This window comes from Abrus precatorius, unplaced genomic scaffold (assembly GCF_003935025.1).
Source record: "Abrus precatorius isolate BTA unplaced genomic scaffold, Abrus_2018 Scaffold8, whole genome shotgun sequence".
NCBI classification, from domain to species: Eukaryota; Viridiplantae; Streptophyta; class Magnoliopsida; order Fabales; family Fabaceae; genus Abrus; species Abrus precatorius.
In genome coordinates, this window is record NW_020874428.1 from 31,447,982 (window position 1) to 31,473,541 (window position 25,560).

Here is a 25,560-nt window from a genome sequence, read left to right on the forward strand (position 1 = left end):
TAATTAGTAATGCATGTTCAATTCAAACTATATTAAGTTATTAGGTGGAGATTGATTTCCATGCTATTATTCAAACTTGTATTTACCAAAGACCTCTAATGCCTTCTAGTGGAAGTACTAATTCAGTTATATATTCTCCGGGTTCAGAGAAAGCAGAAAACAGAAAATTAAGAGGAAAACCCACAGAAATAAATGAAGGGAGGGACACAGAGATGACAGAGGTAAAGTCACCTAAACATTCAACAAAGTTAGGAGTAGACGCATTAATCTAATTCCGTAGGCATTATTTTATAAGAAAAAAGAAGGCATCTTTTGTGTGGGGGAAACAAAGTTAAATTAGCTAAAAGAAAAATATTCTTTGAACACAAAAATTGGACTAATTCTTATAGTATAATTTTAAGATGTGTATATATAAGAAAAATAAAAAAAAAGAGTAATAAATAAAAACAATTGAATAAGATATCACACAGGTTATCAAATTTTTAATATGTGGATAATGAAATTGTAGCTAGAAAAGCAAAGTTGGCACTAGTACTGTATCAACGAAGGGAGAGGACAAGAATGCTTGTGCTTTATTTGAATTTTTACAACCATGATATGATATCCAATCTTATTATTAGTCATTTCAGGGAATCATGACCGCCCCTTTTGGCCGTAAAACTGATATGGGGGAGCTGGTGCATGTGACTTTCCTGTACGCTATAAATATAAGCACCTGCTATTCCATGCTACTACCAACAAACACAAAAAGATAGAGCACCCCAAGAGGTACTTGGCTTAGAGCTCAAGTTTCCTTCTTGAAAAACCTGAAGGGGTTTGTGAAGTGACTCTTAAGAAGAAGAAAAAGAAGAGAGAAGTGTCATAATGGGGGCCAAGAAGTCATCTTCCTTCTCCTTTTGTGGCATGCTTAAGGCTTGTTTCTCAAGTGGAAGCAGGGATGATTACTACTATTATGATGATAGTCATAGTAGTAGAAGGATATTTGCAAGTGATGAGGATAGAGGGCGCTGGGTTGCTGAGCCTGGTATTGACAGGAAAGCTTCTGCTTTCATTGCTAGATTTTATGCCACCCGATCCACTGATTCTGAGCACCAAATTGCTTCTTCAAATTGAAACATGAAACATGTTGAAACCCCTTCTTCATTGCTTTCATTCATGCAAGTAGTGGTTCTTAAATAACTCTGACCAGTTACACTTGGTTCCTACCTCTCTCCCTCTCTCTTCCTCCAAATGTAATGTAAAGTAATGCTTCCTTCATTTGGTTGTAGTGACTTTTACTAGAGGTGTGGATCCAAAGCTAGCTGAAAATAATGTGTGGTCATTAATAATGTAAAAACTCATTATTTGTTTTGCCTTCTTTTCATTCGTTGTTATTCAAAATAAAATAAGTTAAATGAAAAGTGCACGGTTTCAATTTGCCTGCTACTCTAATAACATTGTTCTAAATCTTGAATTTATATAAGAAATTATATTAAACAAGCAAGTGCGTGATTTATAATTTTCCAAGCAATGGATCATGGATATCATTTACTATTTCAGTACAATTTTCATACAACTGCTTAACTGAATAATGGAATTTTTATACGAATGTGTTGACAGGAAAAAATAACCAAATTAATTGCACAAAGTGATGGAAAGGCTATTCTCAGTCGAGATTGTCTTGATAATCAAATTATCAATTACTAGCCAAATACATGACTAGATTATCTAAGTATAGCTAGCTGAATTTAGAAGTCCTAGTTTGCAACGTGGATCTACCCGTAGCTCCTGTAACATTGCTGAACCATTATGTTTTAACGAGTGTGCATGGAAAAATGGTGGGGAACAAAATACACATCCTACAAACTACTCCGATTAATCATTCACTGTTAGGCCGATCCTACTGGCTTACCTAGGTAGTAAATAATTAGTGCAAAACTTAGGTGCAATAACATAGTTGCTTTTGATGTTATTCTCCAATCAAAATTGAAGTTTCATTTTGATGATTAAAAAACAACATTGAAAGTACCTATGGTAGTATACCTAAATTTTTTTCTAATAATTATCATCCTAGTAATTGAATATTACCTAGTGTCCTAGACCACATTAGAGAAAGGCCCTGTACGCGCTTAACTGAGGCAATTACAAGCAAGCACCCAACCAATGTATATTCACTACATTTTCAATTTAATTCTTGTTATTTATAATTATTTCTTCAAATTTATGTATTTCAGTCTTCTTTTATTTTGGCTAGCTTCTTCTTTCTTTTTTTTTCTGTTAAAGGCATATTCTTAGTTCAGTACATGGTTTAAACTTTGAAGTATTATTGTACGATGATTTAGTGTCTAATATATAACGTTATAGTTTTATGTGTGAACTTTGAACTTGGTTTACTAGAGAAAAGGAGTAGCTAGATTCCCTTCCTTTGAATCAATCGTTCAACTTTTGGGACAACAATCACTATTTTCTCATTTATCTAATCATCTGTTATGGCGCTTATCCTTGCACAACAAAAGGAAAAGGAAAGCGGTTAGTCCCTTTTCTTCAAATCAACTTCACAAAACCAGGTTGAGAAGGTGAGGTTGTTATCAAGCCAGAAATTTAAGAGTAGGATAGGAATGTACATTGTCATCTGACTTTCCTGTTCATCATTTTGTTAGTTGATAGGAGTTCTTGCTATCTCCCTTCATTTCAGCCATCTTTTGCCATTATATTCCTTTGTTCTAAAAATAAATATTTAAATCTATATAACCTTGTGAGAAAAAAAAAAATGTTTTTATTTTAAAATAGTAAAATGGATGTGCTATTTTTCATCTGTAAGAGTTGAACCCCAGAAGTATAGTCCAAAGAGTAGGATGATGACGCAAATGCTGCACTGAGAACTAAAAAAAGAAACTGAAGACTTTCATTCTGTTGATTCAGAAAGTAGGATAAATCTTGGTTCTGGATATAATTATATATGCACAGATAACATTAAAATGGATTTGCAGTTTCTAACAGGAATATGCTAACTATGTACAAATTAATACCAAAGGGTGAACTAGCATATTTATCACTTTTATTTTTCAATCCTGGATAAAATGATAAGCAACACTACTCGGATCTTGACATGGAGAACTAGAAATTTTAGAAATGGAGGAGCAAGTGTGGTGCAATGAATGCCAAACATTACTGTTACTTTCATAAAGGAAGCTTGGACTCTTGTGCTTAGTGTGAACCATTGGCAAAGGTTGAATGGAATCATCCATAAATGCACATGGGAATGACAAGATACCAGATTATCAGTGTACATTGGAATATCATTCCAGCATCTTGTTCATCAACCAATGTCTATTCTTTTGAATCGTAAGGTTCTCACTACTGCTTCTAAGTACAAAAGCTACTTTTAATGTCGGGAATAACTACTAAATTGTATGGTTAATTCTAAGTTCTTGCATTACTTCAGTCCAAATTATATGCTATATGCTTAGTTAACTATAGTACAGATAACTATCAACTCACTTGTGTTTCATTCACTTTTTCCCCGTGTGGCATGAAATTTTACAACTTTTGGTGGAAACTTCTGAGAGGTAGTTCTCTTATTCAAACTTGGGATTCTAACTTAGCCCGATCAGTTGGTCAGGAGCTAGAAAAGTCGTGCCCTTATATAAACTAGTGGAATCTGATTTGAAGTTATCTTCTGCATTGGGGTAATGCATGCATTAAATTGTTTATATTCTGTAATGTAAAATTTAGGCAGAGAGTATAATTGATTTTTTTTTGCAATTAAGGAGTAATGTTACTTCGAAGAATCATATTAAGTGGCATCTGGGACAATGGAATAAACTGCTGAACGGATGAAAAGGCCATATTTGGTTTTGTGGACCATTCTATGTTCTCAGGGGCTTCATCTTATATCATGTATTTTCATATTTGAAAGCAGAAACCTTTGTGAACTGTATAACATTAGAAGCTATAGTTAGGATATTTTAGATATATAGGTTGCCTTTTTTTCTTGTACTGAATTTTGAATATAGTCCTACTGAAAAATATTATACATATCCAAGGTTCTTAATCTATCACTATAACTGAATTATGATTTATAAAAGATGAAAAGGACATAAAAATCTAATCAGTTTTCCAGTCAGACAGTCAATCTTAGCAATTTGAATGGCAGAGGAACCAAATGTTTATATGGGGTCCAACTCATACGTTGTCTAAACAAAGCACCACAAAAGTGACCCAAACACTATAAAAACTAAAAGGGGGAATTGAAAAGAAAAAACACAAAAGTAGAAGAAAGAATAGTTGGAAGAAGACAATCATACTCCATATAGCTATTTTGGTGTAACATAGAAATTGATTATATTTTTCACTACTAGTAGTAGCTAATTTTCTTCTATCAAGTGAAAATATCCATGCCAGCATGCCACGCTTGAACCTAGAAGCAATAAAATGGGTTCTTCTCCTACCTAAGTTGCTACAAGGAATTAGGGCATCTAATTTATTACGGCTACGTTCTTTTCCTAGGGTTCTTTATGATCTTTAGGCGCCCATGGCCCTTCCATGTGGAGCCTCAATTGAAATAGTGATCTTGAAATCTTGAAATTTGCACCTTTCTATTCCACTACTTATTAAATAGAATTTTTCACCATTTTCAAGGTCACTTTCTTCTTTTAATTTAAAGAATGAAATCGTTTTAGTTTAGTGGTGCGAATACCTTTATTTATATTTTCTTTATATGTATGATATAAATTACGAAGAAGAATTACAGAGAGAACTTATTAACACAAATTGGCAACAATACCAAATACTCTGAGCTACTCTTCAAATTTGAAAATGTTTCATTTGACCCTTTGGTCAACTTCAACAAATCAGGTCCATCCAACACAGTCCTAAGAAAAGTATGCATATGGGTTTCTTTTTTTCAACCAATGAGTCATTTATCTAACAATTTTTATTTTTAAAGAATAAAACAGTATTAACATTTACCAACGGAGGTCTCGGTCCAAGTAGCAAGTGGTCTAGTGTCGTTTAAGCAAAGGGTATCACAGTACTCAATTAGTGTATTTATGACTTACTAATGTCCCATTCATATAAACAAAATGTTCAAGATTAGCTTAAGAGTGCCCTCTTAATTTTCTTATTTTTATACTAATAGAATATTTCTCTAACATGAACCGTAGGGTACCTTTATAAATAGCATATTCTGTTGCTTGAGTTAAAAAGGTAGTAGAAATAATAAAGGGCTATTCGACATTAGAGTGATAAAGTTTACTATCAATTTGAATCGCAGCATGTTCAGGAGAATTTAGTGCTATGTAAAGTAAGACAAATGTTTATAAAATCAATATTATTTGAAAATGAGAAGTTAAAATTCTTGCAGAAATGTTTTAACTCCTTCATGAAATGCACAAGAGAATGAAATTTGTTGGTAAGAATCCATTACGAATTTACGTAATCAATTATATTTTATTAGATAAATACTCACTAGAGAGTAAAAAGTTGAGAAATTAGGTGAAAATGTTTGTGCTATGAATTTATAATAATTAACACATTTCAAATGAAGAAAAGGCTTTATAAGTAGTATATTTGTATTTACCACTTCAGAAAAACTAATGACTAATTGTTCGACTTATCTTTCTAAGTATGGATTTTATCTAACAAAAATATATAACTGAATAATATAAAAATATTACAATTTACACTAATAAAAAATGTGACCCATTAATGATAAGATGCAATGATGTGATGGCTTAACTTCTTATAATCATGATTCTTTTTCAGTATAGATACATCATATCATTAATGTAGATCAATAAAATTTATATTTATAGAGACAAATCTTACAACTAAACAAGTATATGAATTTTTTTTATACACTTATATAATTTTTCGTGTATCCAAGCAAATAACACTCTTAAGTAACTTTATAAAGATACTTATAGTGAAATATGTATTATTATAGGTTAATTAAAGTTGTGTGATCAATTTTAAAAATTATATGAATTTTAAAATATCATAAATTTTTTGTTTTAATATTAATCATTCATAATAATAAAAAGTTATAAAAACTTAGCAAGAGTGAAGTCTAATAAATGAGGTTAATCTTTCACAAATTACAGTTTAAATTTTTATTGAGAAAGACGTTCATATTTAATATTCAACTATGTCTCAAGTAGAATAATCTCTTATAGAGAATATATTTAAAGAATGGAAAATGAATACAAATAATATTTTTACATTTTATCAGATGTTAGTTTTGTTGGAGATTAATAAGTATGTCTAATCTATCGCATTATATATGTGATGGAATTTGTTGTTTCATTATCATGTATATTTATTGTTTATTTAAATAATTAATATGATAAACTAATATTTGTTATGGGTTGGGATGGTCAGAAAACTGAAAATCAAACATCTCTAGACGACCATTGACCAATAAACTTACATCATGTTTCTAATGCAATTTGCTATTCTCTAACCCCACTTTTTTATATTCAACTGTGTATATATAAAAGAGAATCGTGCAACAGGCTCAAGTTGAAGCTTGTCTTCTTGACCATCCACCACCACTTCAGAATTAGAATAGAACGTGTTTAACAAAGGTCTATGCAACCCATCATCCCTATCCTAAATAAAGATCCAGCACTTGGGAATTTTTGCACAATAATCTTGTTGCACCTTGCAGATCTTAGGTGAATTTGATAATCTGTGGCAGTTTTGATATACTATCAACACACTATTAATTATAATAATTCTATCATAGATTTGGAACATTAATTTAACTATTGTAATTAACATTATTAGGTTAACAATTTATTAGCCTAGTACACTTAATTTGAGTACATTAAGGTTTTTCACTTAAGTTTTAACTAGTAATGGGAAATTTTGTTGATATTATTTAATTTTATGAGATAGTGTTAATTTATTTATAATAATTTGTTAACAGAATTGTGTTCTATTGAAAAAAGATTATAAATATTTTCTAAATAAAGTTTAACAAAATTTTATAAGTAGATTAAAAAGTCACAGAATGTAACATATTGTTCCTTTGAACAAATTTGAAAATAAAAAATGTATGTAAATATTCTTGTCTACATTCATGTATAATGTTTTATAGATCAAATGTAGACAACATTTTTCATTGAAAAGATCAAGAAACTTGTTTGAACATAATCTAATAGCATAACTATAATGAACTTTAGGGAGCAAGCCCTAATTACTACATAAGTATAATATATTTTTGAAGTTTGCTACCATTATTTGTTTCTATAGGTATGGATTGTATATGAAGAAGTCAAGATCCAAATTTAGTAATACACACACATACACATAACGGGTAAAATAAAAATAAAAAAACTAATAAAAGATAATGAGTTTGTCATCCAGTACAATTTTGTATAAGTTAAGCCCCATTAATGGTATTAACTAATTAAAATTAATTATGGGCAGGAGAGATACTAGAGAGAGAGAGAAAAAAAAAATCACCAAATAACTTTTTAAAAACACCTTTCGTTTTAGTTTCACCCAACAATAATAAAGAATATATGAATTAATTGATTGCTGAAATACATACCTAATGGAAGGATCTTAAGAAAAAAAGTGTATGTGGGGATACAATCCCTCTGCTTTAAGAGACAATATAGACATAAGCGTGGCTTGTGACCCATAAGTTATAAGAAAAGATACAGCATGAAATAAATAATGGAATGGATATGCAGAGTTTATAATTGGGTTGTTGAATCCTTGCTTGGTCAAATCTTTGTGATTGGTGCATTGTTCATTATTTGTGTCTGGAAATGGATAGTTGAGCACCCTATGCAGTGTTTCATATGCAATAATCTTCTCAATTCCGTCTTCTTTGACCCACTTAAAACACCTTTGGGCCCAGTTTTTGGATGATATGGGCCATAAAGTTCACTTGACCCAGAATTTATGCCACAGATGGATTTTTTTTATTTTAAATTAAGATTTGTCAATTATTTTTTTTGTTAAAAAAATGTCATCAATGGTTTTTAATCACGATTTTAACATTAAAAATGAAACACAAGTCAGAGAATCTCTCAATATTTTACCTAGATAGAAATAATAATGACTAGGGGATTTTATAAAGAAGAGGAAAACAAAGGAATATAGTATGAATATAAAAGTGGTAAAGAAAAAACAAGTGCATAAAGCAAGATTATAGAGAGGAAAGGTAAGGCCGACCATTTAATGGCCAAACATGCAGTGTGTCTACATGTGAAAACCACCCACCAATTATCTCCATTCATCCTCAATCAAATGTGTTATTTTATGGCAAAAAAAAACTTATTTTCTTCTGTAAAACCATAATCGTCCCAACAATATTTTTTACTGTTCAACTGTCAGTCACATGGTACATTGCATGTGAAAGGGGATAAAAAAAAGTCTAATTGCTAAATAATAATAATAAAAAAACCATTTTCAATAAGATCAAAGGGTATGCAGCATAATACCGTTACATTGATGGTTCCTCTGTATAATGTCATTTAATAGACATCATATGCGATGTCCTTAAAAATTCAAATAAACTTAGGAGTAAGGACCTTACATCAGAGAAAGGTTAAAGCATAAAAGAATTGAATTAATGCAAATGCGGACATGTCATCATCATATGATTGCATAGTTTTAAGATAAGGGAATAAGTTGACTCTCAATTTTCTGTTACTTTCGATGTAACCAGTGTGTTTATTTTTTAATCAGTTGATTTATGTTGTTGTAACCAAAGACCAGACACACTTTACAGGGAAGGTATTGGGGGAAATGTAGATTTTCAAACCAAATTAAGCTGCATTGGGAAGTTAACAATTTAGCATTACATAAATGGCTATGTCTTTGTCAACTCATGATTAGAATCAACGGCACCGTCACTCTAGCGTTCACATTGAATATGAATTAATTGAATACTTCAAATCATTTATGAAGGTTTGATTTTTATGAAATTATGAATCCTAAGTTTACTTTCTTGCATAGCTAAATCATGGGCATTAATACGAAAATTGGGTACTAGATGGGACTGAAAATGAAGTGGCTCCTGCATCAAGACCCCACAAGGATTGGGGTTCCTTTGGTTGGCTTGTGTTGTCCAATCTTCCACGTTCTCATTTCCCATATCTCATCATTATCACATGCCATGAAGTGGGGAACTAAAGCCTTTGTCCTCTGGCTTACTTGTTTCATTACAAAAGGCTGAGAATTTACGGGCCTGCATTGTAGGGTCCCTTCCTTCACAGTAGTAACATTGTTTTGTGTATTCCCCCAAGAAGATAAAATTGCACAAAAGACAATGAAACATTTTAACTTATCTAAATTACTGTGGTCTTACACAAGAGGAACATGAACATAATGCACTATTTCCAAACCCACCTAAACACCATAGAAGGTTTGAAAAGCAAAACAAATGGTGTGATGAAAATGGAATGGTTAAATAGGGACAAGTGAGAAAGTAGTAGTTGTGCAATGAAGATGAATAAAAAGGGTCTTCAATGAAAAGGGTACAGGTTAACTTATTTGGCAGAGAAACAAAAGGGTCCACATAGCATTAAATAATAGCACAATTGAATGGAAAAGATTTCACGTGTAAGGAGGTGTCTGTGAGGGAGCGTGCACCATGTGCTTGGGTGCAGTCGGCTACCTTTAGCTTAATGAGATAAGGGAACTCAATAAAAAGGAGTGATGTTCCTTCCACCAATAGCCTCATCTCACGGATCTTGCCCCTCTCTTCTCCTCTGTGCCTCTGTGTTTCTGTCTTTCTGTTCCTCTTCCCACCTTTGCTTTTTCAATTCCCTTACATACACATCCTCTACATATTATATAAGGCCTAGAGAATACATTTCATTCATTGCAAAGACCACATTCAAAGCCTTCTATCATCATTTCATCTACTAATTCACTTACCCAAATGGCCTCTTGGAAGAAGACCATCACAACACCCTTCAAAAAAGCTTGCACTTTCTTTAACCAGCAGCAACCAACCCGGGACCAAAAGAAATCTCAAACAGGTCTGTAGATGCCATCACCTTTCTCCACTGCCAACCCCAATACTTCATTTTAGTCTTTGTACGGAGTTGGACACATTTCTAGTTTTGTTACTTTTATTTCTTTTAGAAAATTATAACAATTGAATAAATGATAATATTTTGTCAACTAATATCATTTTTATTTAAAAAAATTGTATTTTTATATTAACTTTATGTTAATTTTTAAAACTTCTGTTCCACAGTATCCAACCCGTGTATAGCTCTTATGGGTCATGGATTATTAATAATGTACTGATGAGTTGATAGGATATATGGTTTTGCAGAGCAAGAGAGGAGTGTAATGGATCTGCATGGTGAAGTGATGGCATGTGGGTATGAAGATGTTCAAGTTATGTGGTCTATTCTTGATAAGTCCAAATCCACTGCCTGCAATATGACATCTTCCACCTGAAACAACTCTTTCCCTTTCCTTAAAAAAAGAACCAAACAGGAAGCAGAAAAGTTCCACTGCTGCAGTTAGCGAATGTTTTTGTATGCTAATGTTGAAGGGACAATTGCATCATACTAGTTTATCGTAGATAGCTGGGTGGCTTTTGAATCTGGTATGAATGTAATTGTCACATAGAAAATAAAAAAATATTGATATTTAGGTGTATGATAGGATCTAAGGAGTGCCCCTTTTCCTAATGAAGACGGTGGCGGTGTTGTTTGTAATTTATCAAGTCAAAATGTTAATTGTAGGGAATCCCCATGATTGACGTGAGAAAATCAAGGCGAGATTTTGATTCAAAGTAGATTTCTCTTTCTCTCTCTCTCTCTCTCTCCTTAGTCAATAGTCAATGTTAAAATCGACAACTTTACTTTATCTCCTTTGGATGTTTCTATAAAACTCATATAGTCAATTCAGAATCAGAAAATATCTTACACTGTACGAGTGTACGTGGATTTTTTAAAATAAGATGGTATTTAAAAATCTAAAGTTAAACTATTTAAAAATAATTTATAGAAAATATACATAATTAATCCGTGTTAAATCTAAGAACATAAATTAAAAGAAGAAAAAAGACATTAATAATTAATTAAAATAATATAGACTTAAGAATGTTAAAAATGTCATGTATCATTTTTCACTTTGATAGTATATTAAGAGGAATAGTAGTATTAGATAAAAATTTATGTGTTGTCAATATTACTATCACACTGATTTATTTTTATCAAATGCAGTTATGTTATCATATCAAGAATAATGATTAATTTAAAATTTTTATTTATTATATATTTTAATTGATTAACAATGTAAATTTTTAAATTTAACAATACATAAAAGTAATATCTTCCACTCATTTTTTTTCTGTAGTTTTATTTTCTCACTCTTAATAGAAATTGCTGAGATAGGTGAACTAAAAAGGAAATTACCAGTTCAGCGATTAAAACTAAACATTAAAGAATTTTTTTTTAAATCCATTCAAATTAAAAATGATTTCTAAATAAAGTTTTTTTTATGATGTAAATACACACGGTTTTAAAAATGCCAAGATTTCAAGATCAAATCAATTCCTATTTAAAAACTTTTTAAATGAAAAAAAGTTTAATCTATAAATCGAAGAAAATCTCATGCGTGATGAACAATATTAAAACGTTTAAACAACTGTTATGGTGGTAAGTCATAACTATCCAAATAGTTTAGATTCGTATATTATGTGTGATGCCTGAGGGAAGTTGACAAGCAAGTTCGACCAGCTACTATAAAGTAACAACAACTTAGGATTGGATTCTAGAACAACAACTCATTAGCTGAAGGTACATAATCTCATAAATAATCTTAAAAAATAAAAAGAAATCTTCTTGTCATGTCAAGTACGTTGTTGAATCTTCCTTCTCTTACCTCAACGCATTGTCATGCAAGAAGATGAGTGAGAAACACCAATGTGAGGAAGTTGTTTTCAGCATCAATTTGCTTGAGTGCCTTGAATCCGTCCATTTAGGAGTTTGTGGTGGCAGTGGTCAACATTGGACTCAAGTCCTACGCCTGTTTTACTTGGATATATGTTCCCAAGAGCCTGTCATTTTCAGGTTCATTTTTTACTGTAATAAGATTTTACGGATACGGATTCATTATAGTTAACACGGAACTGGACATTAGTTTTATTTTTACTTAAAATAAAAATAAACTTGTTTAAGTAAAAATATAAAAAATAATAAAAATTTTATACAAAATTAATTTAAACTAATTTTTTTAATTTACTTAAATAAATTATGTTAGTTTAAGCAGATATTATATTTTTTTCTTTCAAAATTTTTTTTTTCTTATGTTTAATACTTTTTTTTAACCTTTATATTTAACTTTTTTTTTATACTTAATTTGTTTGTTCCTCTCTCAATTTCTCTTTCTCTTTTTCTCATGCTTTAACTCTTCTTTTTTTTTTTTTTTTTACTCTCACCGTGTTTCATACCTATATCTTCCTATTTGTTTCATCCAAAACTCTCCACCTTCATCTTCCTTCACCACCACTCTTATACTACCTATTTTTTTTTATCTCCATCTATTCCTAATTCTCTCTACCTCTTATACCTAATTTTCATATCTTCAAATCTACAAAATTTGTTTAAGTTAGTTTAAGTGAATTTGTAAAATTTGCTTAAGCTAAAAAACTTTGTTTAAGTCAATTTTGCATTAATAAATTTTATCATTTCTTATATTTTGCTTAAACAAGTCTATTTTTGTTTAAACAAAAATAAAACTGGATATTCAGTTTCCACATTAATTGCACTAAATTCAGATCCAAATTTTATATATATTACACTCATGATAATTTTTATTTCTCCATTGAAATTTAATCCTCACGGAAAATAACTCATTTACACTCCAAAATTGTGGAACGAGTAAAGAGAAGAGAGAAAGTAACAAATTTAATAAACGAAAAATAAAAATAAAAACAAAAACAAAGAAAGAATAGAAAATATGTGTAAGAGAAAATAAACGTAGAAATATTATAGTTATGATATACAGAGACAATATTTTCAATGATGACCTGATCTTGACAATTCTTTGGAACCAAAATTTTGTCATACAGAATTGGAAGAGTATGATTTTGAGGGATCAAGATTTTTTGCATGAATTTAAATTGACCCATTTGAGGATGATGACCCATTGAAAAATAAGAAATAATTTACATAATTTTTAATTAATAATTAAGAGTACATAAAAAAGAAATTGTTGGTAACCCTTCCTCTCTCTACTATAGTTAGATGCCCTTTTTCTTAAACAAGATTCCAGATTTTAATTGAGTAGTAATTTTTTATGGTCTATGCTCAAGAGTAAGGGGTTACACTTGGTAGTTACGTAGGCATAACCCCACACATTACTTTCTGGCATGACCCACGTTACTTTCTTTGAAAGCTCTGGCTCACTAGTACTCCATTTAATTCCATGTGTTTGCAAGGACTTTGGATATTTTTATCGCCCACCACCACCACACACACACACTCACTTTCTTTCTTTTTTTGCGCACAAGAATGTTCAACTGATAACCGGAAATTAATCCTTTCAAACAGACTTATCATCAAAATAAATGCAACCTCTCCCTCTGGTGATCCCTTTAGATGTTGAGGTCACTTTGTTCGAATTTTTCTAAGCAGAGTATAGATTTTCTTTTAATTTGATGAGATGTCTTCTAGAAGAAACACTTCTGTTTAACTACTTTTAACTCAACATGTCCATCGAATCATAGGCTGCATCCGGCATTCGAAATTTATTATTGATAGTTTTTATGAGACTTCTTAGTTCCACGGAAAGCCCACCTTGTGGGAAATGGTTTTTTATTGTTACTGCTGCTTAGTTTGTCTGAACATTATGCAAATAGGGTGCTTTTTCTTTCCTTGTCAGGGGCTACAGAGAATAAATATCTACACATCCAAAAAAGGCAAATGATAACAATATTCTGAATAATTGATTCCTGATCTATTAAAAACAACTTGTGTATCATAAAATTACTTCGGACTACAACCCTCCGATATATGCTGTCATACACCCTTCTGATAAGGCATGGCTGATCATGGGGCCAGTTCACCTGAAATTTCTCTCTTCCTTTGCTTCAAGGGCATCAACTTCCTCGTTAGATAGAAGGTCCACAATAGGTTCATATACGTCCCACTCCTTTCTTTTCCTGTTGCATTCAAGCAAAACAGGCCAAGCCTGTGAAGTTCTCATTTTAAAATTTAAATGCTAGACACACAAAAAATCTTAAGAAGGGTGTCGTTTAACAAAACTTGCAAACTAGTCCAGGGCCCAAAAAAGCCTTTTTATTATGTGATAGATTCCAGGCAGTCATGAAATCATATAATATAGCTACAAAGTAGCTATAGAAATAGTTGAGTGGATGTAGTTTGAAGGGCAGGGGCTTAGCTTACGTAGAGAGACAGAAAGGAAAACATTTGGATTTTTGGCTTTGGGAATTGAGCGTTAGCTCTGCTGTAGCAAAGGGAATCCCTGTACGTTCAATAATAGAATCATTATTTCTCTTTCTCTGTACGTTCAAATTTGTTTAAAAAAAAATGTACAAATGAGTAGAAAAACACGCACAAACAATTAACAAGGAGAATGTAGTTTTACATCTCCAATATGTCTCAAAAGCTCCAAGCAGTCCAGATCTCTGTCAGGAATTTTATTTAACAAAGAAAAAACTAACAAAGTTATATAGGTTTATAATGTAAAAATAAAATTAGCGGAAAATATATTAATATTTTCCTATAAAATTAACTAAATGTTGATTTCAATTTCTTTTATTCTATTCCACCATTATTTCCGCAGATTTTTCTCTTAATTGATATTTGCACAAAGCCACAAACATATCTGTGAATATGCCATGCCACTGCTTATATGATTTTCTTAACCAAGTTCTGAGGATTATGAATTATTCAATCTCACAATAATAAGGAACCTCTCACATTATGCCATTTCAGGAAAAAATTTAACTATGTAGGCACCATGATATGTGCAGTCCAAGATGATTTGATGACAATATAACTATTTGGTAGTAAATTATTGAACTTAAACAAAAAAGTGTTCAAACTTATGAAATAGACTTACCGAACTACACTAGATTTTGGACCAAATAACTTGACCAAGTCCACCGCCACAGCACCTCCTTTACTGTTAATAGATCAATGACAAGAAAGCAATGCGGATTAGGGACATACATATTCACTTAGAATTACAATAAGATTGCATTTATCACATGAAGTGAAATGTGACACAAGTGTATAAGAAAAACCTGACTGGAGTATATTCAGCCCCTCGACGACCCTTCTTGCTCATTCTGCTCTCTCTTGCAGAAACCACACTTTGAATTGCAATCTAAATAAAAACAAATTAAGATTATGGTAACCAAACCATTTATAATCCCGAACATGTTACGCCAATCAACCAATTGAATGAATGACCTCATAAAGTTGCTCTCTGATAGCAAAGGCAATAGCTGGCTGCAAAGCAGAAAAAGCATTGCACAGTTTAGTGCTCTCTGATGAAAACAAGAATCTAATTCCCCCCAAATTAACACAACACAACAAATCGTTTCTTAGTATAAGTGTATGTATAACACAAACAAAAAATGCATTAACGACACAATTTTGCCATTCCTATTATGCTCCCAAGAAGAAAGACCGTGGAAAATAACATAAAGTTAGCATGAGTTACAATTTCAGTTATCATTCTTTCTTGAGGAGCCCGGAGTTTTAACAATACTCCAACATTTCTAATTTCATTTTAACTTATTATCAGTGATAGATTGATTTACTTACTCCAACCTCAGGATCTTCAATGCCCATGTCCTTGCAAAATATTCTGGCAAACTCTTCAGGATCACTCTCAAAGTTGTTCAAGTCCTAGAATTCAATGATTTTAGACAGACACAAGGCAAACCAAAAAACATGCACAACAATCATATAACACAACACCCAGGTTGTGCTCCAATCTTACCCATAAAAAATGGTCCTTTACGAGGGTATGATTAACACGAAGATCGAGCTGCCATAAAGAAACAAGATAAATTGTTAATACACAAACATTAAACAAAAAGGAGAGGAACACAAAATGGCAGCAAAAAGATACCTTAATTGGAACAATCTTCTCCCCAGCATACATATCTTGGCCCTCATAGGATCGAAACTCAGCAAGCTGTGACTGATAACACAACATAAGATATATTATAAAATAGGCAAAATGCAGAATAATGAAAGGAAAAGGCAACAATTGGTGGAAGTGTTTACTTGAATTGATTGAGCAATCTGAGTTACAAAAGCGGGAGGGAGCTTTAAGTCTTTAACGGTTCTTTTGGCAAAAACGACAACCTCAGAATCGGGATCTACAACATAGGAATTCAATGAATGGTAATGAAGAAACAGGAACATGAACATGTTTGGTTAGAAAAAATTGATTACCAGAAGGGTTCCAAGTGAATGCGTCTTTGTATCTCTGCCCCTCGATTTCAATGTCCAACCGAATGGGCACCAAGTTCTCCGCAGTTGGCCTGTGTGAATTTATCATTCGTTATGCGTTCCAAACCCAAACAAAACAAAACGACACAGTGTCAAATTTGAACTGAACTTACATTCTGAACTTGACGGGGTTTCTGTAGAAACCCGAAATCGGAGTTTTCATGCTAACGGAATAACTCGATTTCGACGACAACGCCTTTCCGATCACAAACTAACTTAACTAAAATCAAAACCTTATTTTCTTCCTTCAACACCTTACCAGTTACCACCACAATTTCTGTCTTCTTTCTTCTTGTTCTGGGTTCGAATTGTGTTCACTGTTTGGAAATAGACATGTTTCTATTTAGGCCCAGGCCCATAACTACTATTTGGGCCCATACCGCGGATGATTTTTTTGTCATTATACAATGAAATATTAATTTAATTAATAAAATATTTTTATTAAAATATGAGCGATTGATTTGTTTTGATATAAAAAAATCAAAAGGCAAATAAGACATGTGATTGAGTGAATTATGCACAGAAGCTATTCTAATGAGAAATCAAATTTATTATATAGGAACATGTTATTTTTTTTGTTGTATGTGCTTTTTAGATTTTTATAAATCATCAACATTTAGTGTTGAAAAACATACAAGGGCTCATAACTTTTTGAAAAATTAAAGGAACTTAATTTAAGTTATGCTTTCAACATAAAGAAAAAAAACTTGTTACATTTGGATATAATGTTTAAAAAGCACTTGTACTAAATATCATATATTAATGTTAAAAACCACTCACTTTCACTTATCTCATAAGCCTGTGATCATTAATTTATAAAATAACCAAATATCACTTCTTTAAAATAAAGTGCCTTTTTATATGAAAAAAGAAAGTAAATGAATCCAGACAGGCTTGTTTAAAATTTTCCAAGGGTGAGTTGGAATATATTCATTCAGTAAGTCAAACAAGAACAATTTTTGTTTTTCTTTAGAAATAACTAAGGTTGAATTTGAGAAGACTAATCACAGGCTTTGAAAATAATAAAGGACTAATAACAGGGTTATCAAGATTCGCAAAAGGACGATTTTGCATGACTCACAAGGGATCAAATCACTTGTCTTTCTGTGTGTCCTTTTTCTTGTCTTTAAAGGAAAAACAATATATCATCTGAACAATAAAAATAAAGGAGTAATATTGCTTTTTAGCTAAGTGTCATCTATCTATTTGGAGAAGTTCGAAGGAAAAGGAAATAAAGATAATTATTTTTCACTCAACACAAATAATAATGCCATAAGTTCTAAATAAATAAGTTTAATGTGTTTTTTTATGTCTTTATTTATTATGATTAATGTACAATTTTAGAATTTTAGTTTCATTTTTAAAGAACTAAAATCACACATTAATTATATTATAATACTATCATCCTTGATTACAGAAATTTCTCTTTTTTTTTTGCATGACCATTCACATTAGTTAGTATAATTTAAAGGGAAGGAAAGCATACGCAGGGACTAAAGATTTGTGTGTAGTTGATTAAATGCAAATTATTTTAACAAGTTTTGAATTTCAATTTGTATGGTTATATACAATCCATGGTTTAATATAATAAGTTTTGAATCATGAATAAGTATCAACATCCGAACAATTATTTTATTATAAAATATTTAATAAATAATATAATAATTATTTATTTCATTTCAATTCACGCATTATAGTGTAACATTGGTTTAAAATGTTTAACTATTCAGTAAAATGTATTTCTCTCTCATCACATATGTTTAAATTACACTTTTTTTTTTTAATTTTGAAAATTACATTCCCCTTCCTTAAAAAATAAATGTGTGATATATATATTTTTTATGTTAATAAAAGTAACTTTCTTAGTCACTGTGAATGATTATAAACGAATCTCTCTTTAAAATATTTTTCCTTTTTTCTTCAACTTTTAAAGTTATCGATACTTAATTTTGAATATTAATGTTGTCAATTTTTTAGAATTCTCTTATAATTTTCATTTCATCTTTTGAAATCCTAAAATTCATAATTAAAAATTAAAATTGATTGCCTAAAATTTTGAAAGTCATAAAAAGTGAAAAAATGATCTTAATGTTAATATTACAATAAATTGATATTTTATACATATTATTAATTTTTAAAATAGGGTAATTTAAACATTTTAAAGTTTTAAAAGAGAAATATAATTTACTTCCAAAACCATATGACTGTTATTTGGCTTCTAGATGTCTGGTAAAAGTTTTGTTTTATTTTTAATTTTTTAATTTCCAGCCTCTTGCAAAAGTTCAAACTTGAAAATGAAGGGCTATCAAATGAAAAATCATTGTGAGTTGGTGAATGTTTGATCTACAATCAAAATGAGTTCACATCTCTTGAGGACAGGTGTTTGAATATGGATTGTTTAATTCATAGTTAGAATCTTCCTCAAATTATGACAATGAAAGCAAAACCACTGTTCTTGACACGAGGGGTGTGGAGACAACAAGCATCATTATGTTGTACCCAACAAAGCCAAGCACAACAAAGCAGAGACACCAGAAAAAGGCACATCTAAGGAAATTAGCAAAATCATACCTTCTTTTCATCGTTTCACTATAAGCTTTGATCATTTTTAAGCAACACATGGGTTAGAGTATTTCGTATTTCAACTTGTAGGTAAGATTCATGGAAGGAAGGTGCAATGCAATATACAAAATCACTCCAAAACAAACCTGAGAATTTTTATAGTACTTCATCATAAAAGAGTCACTATAAAACACTAGCTACACATTGTAGGTAAGGTTGATATAAGGGACATGCAATGTGCCATATGACTACAAAATAATTGAGCAAGTTCCAAAACAAGCTGGAAATTTAGAAGACCCCATCATAAAACAGAGAGACTAAGAAACACTGCAGCTATGCACTGAATTGACAATTAGGTGAGAAGCTATACATCTATATTTTTTGGTGTATAAAGCTATTAGATATGATAATCATGGGATCCGTTGTCTTTTTTGTGGAATTTCTACCGGTTCCACCCACTCACTAATTAATAATTAGATCTAGGACAAAATTTTATGAACAGTGAAAATTGAGGAGGAGCTTGTGTTGTGAAAGATTGTATCATGCATTATCAAATTAACTAGCATCTGTCAGCTCTTGTGATCTTCAGCCTCTTCACGCTGGTCAAGAACATCCTGTATTAATTAATTAAATACAAAAATGATTAAAATACTGAAAATGAAGAGACCCATGTTGCTAAATAGCAAAGCCAATATAATTTAATTGAAGAGTTCAATTTTGAGGCATATATGTATGTCACTTACTCCCATGGCACATCTCCAACCATCATCCAGTCCCCTTCTTGATCCTCATAAGTTAGCAAGTGAAAATTCCCAGAATTAAGTGGTTGAGAGTTAGGACCTGAAAAAAAAAGGAGCAAAATTGATATGTAAGTATGATGGTCCAAGAGAAAGAAGGTGCAAAAGGAATTTGATTTTATGAGGGTCTCAAATGCTTACAAAGAATGGTGGTCCTAAACATATGGCCAAGAGTTTTTACAAGTCCATCATAGTTGTGATGTGCCAACAGATTTAGTTTTCTACCGATGGGTATGCCTTCCATATAGACTTTGACAAATAAAGAGGGCCTTTGGCTCAGATGGTTTTGTTTCCCCACAAGGGTGCTCCTCAATATGGACTTAATTGGTGGCCAGTCAAAAGTCTCATCCCTGAAGAATATGCATTAAGATTAACACAATAACACGTTATTGCAACTAATCATATACATGCATGAACATATTCTACACAAACAATGGGATCGAGATTAAGGAGCAAAAGTAATGCATTAAAATATCCAAGCTTTTAGGCTTTAGCTTGAGAAAAGTGCAATTGAGAAAAGATGGTGTAGAGAAATGGTATGGCTAGGAAGGTATGTGTTTACCTTGGTGTAGAGTTGAATTGTGATTGAGATTGAGTAGAAGGAGAGATGCTAAGACCAAGTCTAAGGTCAGTGCTCAAATCTGTTCTGTTTTTGCACACACTTGAGAGGCAAAGAGATGAAGGGGAAGAGGGTGGTGGTGTCCCAGAAGGGTGATTGTTGCTATCAATAGATGAAGATGAAGATGATGATGACTGGGTTTGATGAGCATCAATTTGTTCTAATGTTCCCATATCTTCCAATCAATGAAACTGATCAAGACTGAAAAGAAAAGCCGCCACCTTGGGGGCCTTATATATATATACACAACACAATACAAGCTACTTTAGTTTAAACCAAAGAAGAGAGAGAGAGAGAGAGAGAGAGAAGGAAAAGCAAAGCCAAGTCAGACACTAAGCAGACTCTCTTTGGTTTTGATTTGCCCTGAGGGTGGGCGACATGTCCACAAGGACTAAGTTACACGGTCTTCAATTAATTACTTTTTTTGAAGTTTTGGTTGGTTGGAACCTAGAAATCTTGTTTATTTTAATCAGCTCTTAATGATCTCCCACCCCTCTTATTGCTTATTTTAATTTTGGAAGGTTATTATTTTATTTTAATCAACTCTCCCTTCCATGGTATATGTCTTCACATGATTATGGGAGGACATCATGTTTATAAATATTAAATCGGAAAAAAGGGTAAAGGGTTTGGCTCAATAGCCTTGTCCATGGACATGCACACCATGTATAATAATTAATAAAATCAGAAAGAATGGAAAAGCCATCTCTAGATAAATATATCCATCTTTTCCATACTAATATACTAGTATATATACTATTATAATCCATTGTAGAATTTAGTGAGTTTTCATGTTCATTTGAGGATTCTCTAAAATATTGGGCAACATAACATTGTTTCTTTCTTGTGTTGGAATTTTCTCAATTTTCTTTTTTCGCATCATATAAACAAATCATGGGGGAGTGAAAAAGTTATTTAATTTGTACCATCCTCTGGTGGAAAACCGACCCACTTTCAGGGGCTTTCTAGCCATAACAATAATAATGTCAACTAATTTCTTGCAAAAGGACATTTGAATAGAAAGAGTTCAAGTATCTAATTACACTGGTTTGCTGGCCTCCTTTTGGGTATATCCTTATTTGTTAAGGGAAAAAGTGGGAGGGCTCAATAGGTTCAGCCAAATTTAACTAAAGTTTAACCAAGGCCATGCCAGTGCATAAGTGTTGGAAGAGAATGATGGAGACAATTTAGAAGGGCCATTGAATTCAGTCTTCGATTGAGTACCCATTGCAACTCCCTAAGCCAATATAAGTAGAAAAAAATTAAATTGACAGCTTGATCCATACCATCACCAACCCCATTTTGGCAACTTGAAGTAACTATGATGTTCAGCCTTATGTAGTAAACTGGGATGCATTTATTCTAGCCAAACATTGCTAGATTTCAAACATTGGTCACTAGTACAAAGTTGTTATTCTTGTTCATGCTAACAGCGCATGTGTTAACCAAAATGATCATTTAACTTTTTCTTTTTCTCTTTTGCTTGTACCATACAGGTATTTAATTTAACAACATTTTATAATTTTGATTTCCAGGGACTGATCCATTTCGAATCATGTCACAGAAATATGCGTTTGGAAGAAAAAAGTTTCACTTAGCTCTTTTTCCCTTTTCCTTTTTGTCTTTTCATTCTATGTGGCGTGGCCTAATTTTTCTGAAACCAATTAAGCTTTGTTTAGATTAAGTTTTGCACGTTCTATCTTGTAGTATGAAGATTGATTGATACATAATATTTTGTAATATAAAGAGGGTGTTACATACTTACCGCGGGAAGAATTGAAAGTTTACTAATCTGTATGCATAATAAGAACAATATGCGAAAACAAAAGTTTTAAAAAAAAACACCAAATCTACCATAATGTGAGGTAGGTCTAAGATACTAAACATTTTTTTTTAAAGGGGAGGTTTCCATTATATATTATTTTTACTAACAGTCTTATACTTAATGTGTTTATTCATTGAAAAGGAATTCATTTATTCGAGTAACTTTCAGACATTTATTTTATATGATATGTTAAAATGAAGTTGATTTTGTTGATATTTCCTCTGATTTTTTATAAGAAATATATAACAATTTATTAGTATAGATAAAAAATAATTATATATCATAAATTTATAATATATTTTAAAAACACTCAATAATTGATAAAATATATGAAAACTATTAATATTGATAAAATCTAATTAATGTCTATAAATTTAACAACATATATAACTGGAGTAAGTGAATTACCACCTTAATTAATGAACTATTTACGATATTTACATATAAAACGGTAATCTTATTTAATGTCATACTTATTTGATAATTAGAAAGTTTAAGTTTGTGACCTATTTGAAAACACTATGTAATGTTTTTCTTTAAATGCACACCATGCACTTCAAATTGAACCGAAAGGAATCTTTTTCCTAAGCTTTTTATGTTTTTATAAAATGCTTTGGTCGAACCAAAAACAAATTTAAAAATAAAAAATAAAAAACTGTAACTTGAGTGCATGTTGTTCAAAGGATTAATTTAAACATTGGTCTCATTTATGATGTCTATTTTGTTGGTCAATGTTGGGTATCCATCATCCATATATAATTATATAAGTGAAATTTATGTTTTTTCATTAGTGTAATATTTTTTTGTTAAATACATTTCCTAATCCCTATGTATTGAGTTGAGCATATATTTTATGTAAGTTGGACAATGAAAAGGACTACGTGACTCAAAATGATAATTTTATTTTTCATTATCTTTAATTACGAGGAAAATCTTAAATTTAGTGATTAGGAGGATATTATTTTAAAAAATGACTTCTACTAAAGGAGTTATCAGAAATTTAACTCCTGTTGAGTATGCATTTTTATATTAGATAACAACAAACAAAGATTGACACATTTGGTAAACAATTTTATCATAGTTTATAGGGTTCAACCTTTAATTATATGCATGAAAAAGATTTTACTAAAAGAAAAAAAAAATGAAGATATTAATCTCTTACTATCGTGGGAAATACAATTTGAACATGTAAAAAACATTGAAATCATTATAAAATTAAAAATCTTGTAATTCCGTATATGCATATCTATTTACTTCAAAATCATAATAACAATCAGTTAGAAACTCTTTTTGCAAGAAAATAATAATAAAATGGAGACATTTTTTAAAAGATAAATGGTTCTACATTGATAGCAACTAATGGGAACAGCCATAAGTATGTTGTAAGAGCCTCAAATGTACATATAATTTAATAGAGGCAAACGTGTGAGGGTGGGGCTATAAGGATCAAAGATGGAATAAAGAGAAAAAAGAAATGCAGAGACAAAGAAACATGATTTAAAGTCATAGTCTATTCTTTGGAATTTGCAGGCTAGACAATCTTCCTTCTCTCCTTTGTTATATGTTTCTACGTTTTCCACCTTTAATTATCATTATTCCTATTTGTAAAACTACATAGCTGGACCCTTCAACTTTTTTTCCTTTTTAAGAGACATATATTAACAAAAGAAAATGGACCATGCAGAGAAATTCATCAATGCTTGCAGTTTAATTAAAAATAAATTATTATATCTCTTCAGAGGCTCCTTATGGATGTTATATTCTAAATATGGTTCCATTAAACAACCCCACAGACCCATCTATCATGTATCTATCAACAAAGCTTAATTAATCCCACAAAATGTACTTTAAAACAAGGGAACCAGCATAGGCAGTTAAATTGAATAAATTACAAACTTAAGGTTAAAAAATATATGAATTTAAGCATTAATAAATTATTTATTCATAATCAAGATGATGCTTTTTAGTTTTTTTACCTTAAAATAGAAAAGGAAATCCACCAGTCTTTCCATGGCCCAGGGCACAGAATCAAGAGTGATGTTTTTTTTAGCCAATCAATGGATAATTGTCGTGGCTTTAAATTGGGCATTATTTATTAATTATTATGTCAGCTTAATTATTCTCAATACTCACAAACAGTTTAACACGTTTGAAAGGAAAATTATATTGATATTCATCTCTTTCATATTCATAAAACTTATCTGTCATGCAGCAAGTTTTCTAATAATAATAATAATAATAATATGACAATTTTGTTAATTATTACACTCAAGAAATGATTAAAAGTATATCTGTTATTAATATATTTTTACCATAAATTTTAATTCCTTCATTGCTTAACTATTGTGAAACAAAATCAGTATGGCGGCAAATTGAAATGGAAGCGACAGAGAGATATATTAACAAATAGTGAAATGAAGAAAATATGGTATATATTACGTGTAGGCGTGATGAAGTTGTAACAGTGATTATTTACACCCAAAAGTATATGAGGCAGCCATGATGAGGAAAAGAGGAAAAGAAACTCAAGTGGAAGTTGAAGGAGACACCTAATGGACACATAATTTGAAGCTTGCAAGTAAGAAATAGTCTTAACATCTTATTTGGGCAAGTTTTGATACGTTGGATTCTTTTCACCACTTTTTCTGATTTGAACTAAGCAATTCTTATCTCAAAAGCCAGGACATGAGCCCAACTTTAAGAAACATGCAATCAAATACTGACTTCTCTTTCTCTATAAATAAAACATATACAAGATGCATGTGCCTAGGCATGTGCAAAGTGTGTTAGCGCTCCCATTTCCCTTGCAATGGCAATGGCAATCGCAACTATGATCAAAATTGTCATCAAATTTACAACCTACAAAATCAACCATTCTACTTTAAAACTAACTTGTTATGAAGATTCTTTTCATATGTAATTTGATAATTAAAAAGTGATTGCATTGCAATTACTGGATTTGATGGAATTAAAGTACTTATCCAATTTGATCTCATATGATTGTTGAGTTTTTCATGGCCATGAATCTGCCTCTAACTTCACTTTTCCTTTTGAAATGGCATTGGCAGCTGGGGCAATATAAGCTCTTTTGTTAGCATGCAAATGAAATAGTACCTAGCTATGGCTAGAGCTATAGAGAATGTAATACACAGATGGGCACTTTCTTCTTTCATTTTTCACTTTCCTCTTTTGGTCCTTTTTTATTACATCTATGTCAAGATGCCACTACATGATGAGAACCTCATATACTGCCTAACTTTGTTGCTGCTTCCTAATGTGTATTTCTTTAGCATGAATATG

General features: G+C 31.2%; 3 protein-coding genes across 7 annotated transcripts; 1 reads left to right on the plus strand and 2 right to left on the minus strand.

The window, feature by feature from the left end:
* Positions 1-9,640: 9,640 nt before the first annotated feature.
* Positions 9,641-10,720, plus strand: LOC113847852. Its single transcript, XM_027477149.1, has 2 exons — positions 9,641-9,983; positions 10,286-10,720. The coding sequence occupies exons 1-2, from the start codon at positions 9,884-9,886 to the stop codon at positions 10,411-10,413; spliced, it is 228 nt and encodes a 75-aa protein (XP_027332950.1). The 5' UTR covers positions 9,641-9,883; the 3' UTR covers positions 10,414-10,720.
* A 3,029-nt stretch (positions 10,721-13,749) lies between these two features.
* Positions 13,750-16,756, minus strand: LOC113846805 (chromatin structure-remodeling complex protein BSH). 5 transcript variants are annotated; one of them, XR_003501726.1, is made up of 12 exons: positions 16,571-16,756; positions 16,401-16,489; positions 16,230-16,324; positions 16,072-16,143; positions 15,940-15,987; positions 15,762-15,845; positions 15,405-15,443; positions 15,236-15,318; positions 15,052-15,114; positions 14,545-14,614; positions 14,373-14,451; positions 13,773-14,128 (listed from the first exon to the last, which is right to left on the minus strand). XR_003501726.1 is itself a non-coding variant. In XM_027475456.1 (10 exons), the coding sequence occupies exons 1-10, from the start codon at positions 16,618-16,620 to the stop codon at positions 14,029-14,031; spliced, it is 723 nt and encodes a 240-aa protein (XP_027331257.1). In that variant the 5' UTR covers positions 16,621-16,756; the 3' UTR covers positions 13,750-14,028. The 5 variants fall into 5 exon arrangements, 3 of the variants coding, with proteins under 3 accessions (XP_027331257.1, XP_027331258.1, XP_027331260.1); XR_003501725.1 differs by having other exon boundaries at positions 13,773-14,157; positions 14,575-14,614; positions 16,571-16,728; XM_027475456.1 differs by lacking the exons at positions 14,373-14,451; positions 14,545-14,614 and having other exon boundaries at positions 13,750-14,128.
* A 2,608-nt stretch (positions 16,757-19,364) lies between these two features.
* LOC113848273 (auxin-responsive protein IAA4) lies at positions 19,365-20,815 on the minus strand. Its single transcript, XM_027477727.1, is given in 5 exon segments — positions 19,365-19,633; positions 19,763-19,800; positions 19,803-19,859; positions 19,958-20,166; positions 20,379-20,815. Coding segments are annotated over 5 exon segments (786 nt in total). The 3' UTR covers positions 19,365-19,588.
* Positions 20,816-25,560: the final 4,745 nt, after the last annotated feature.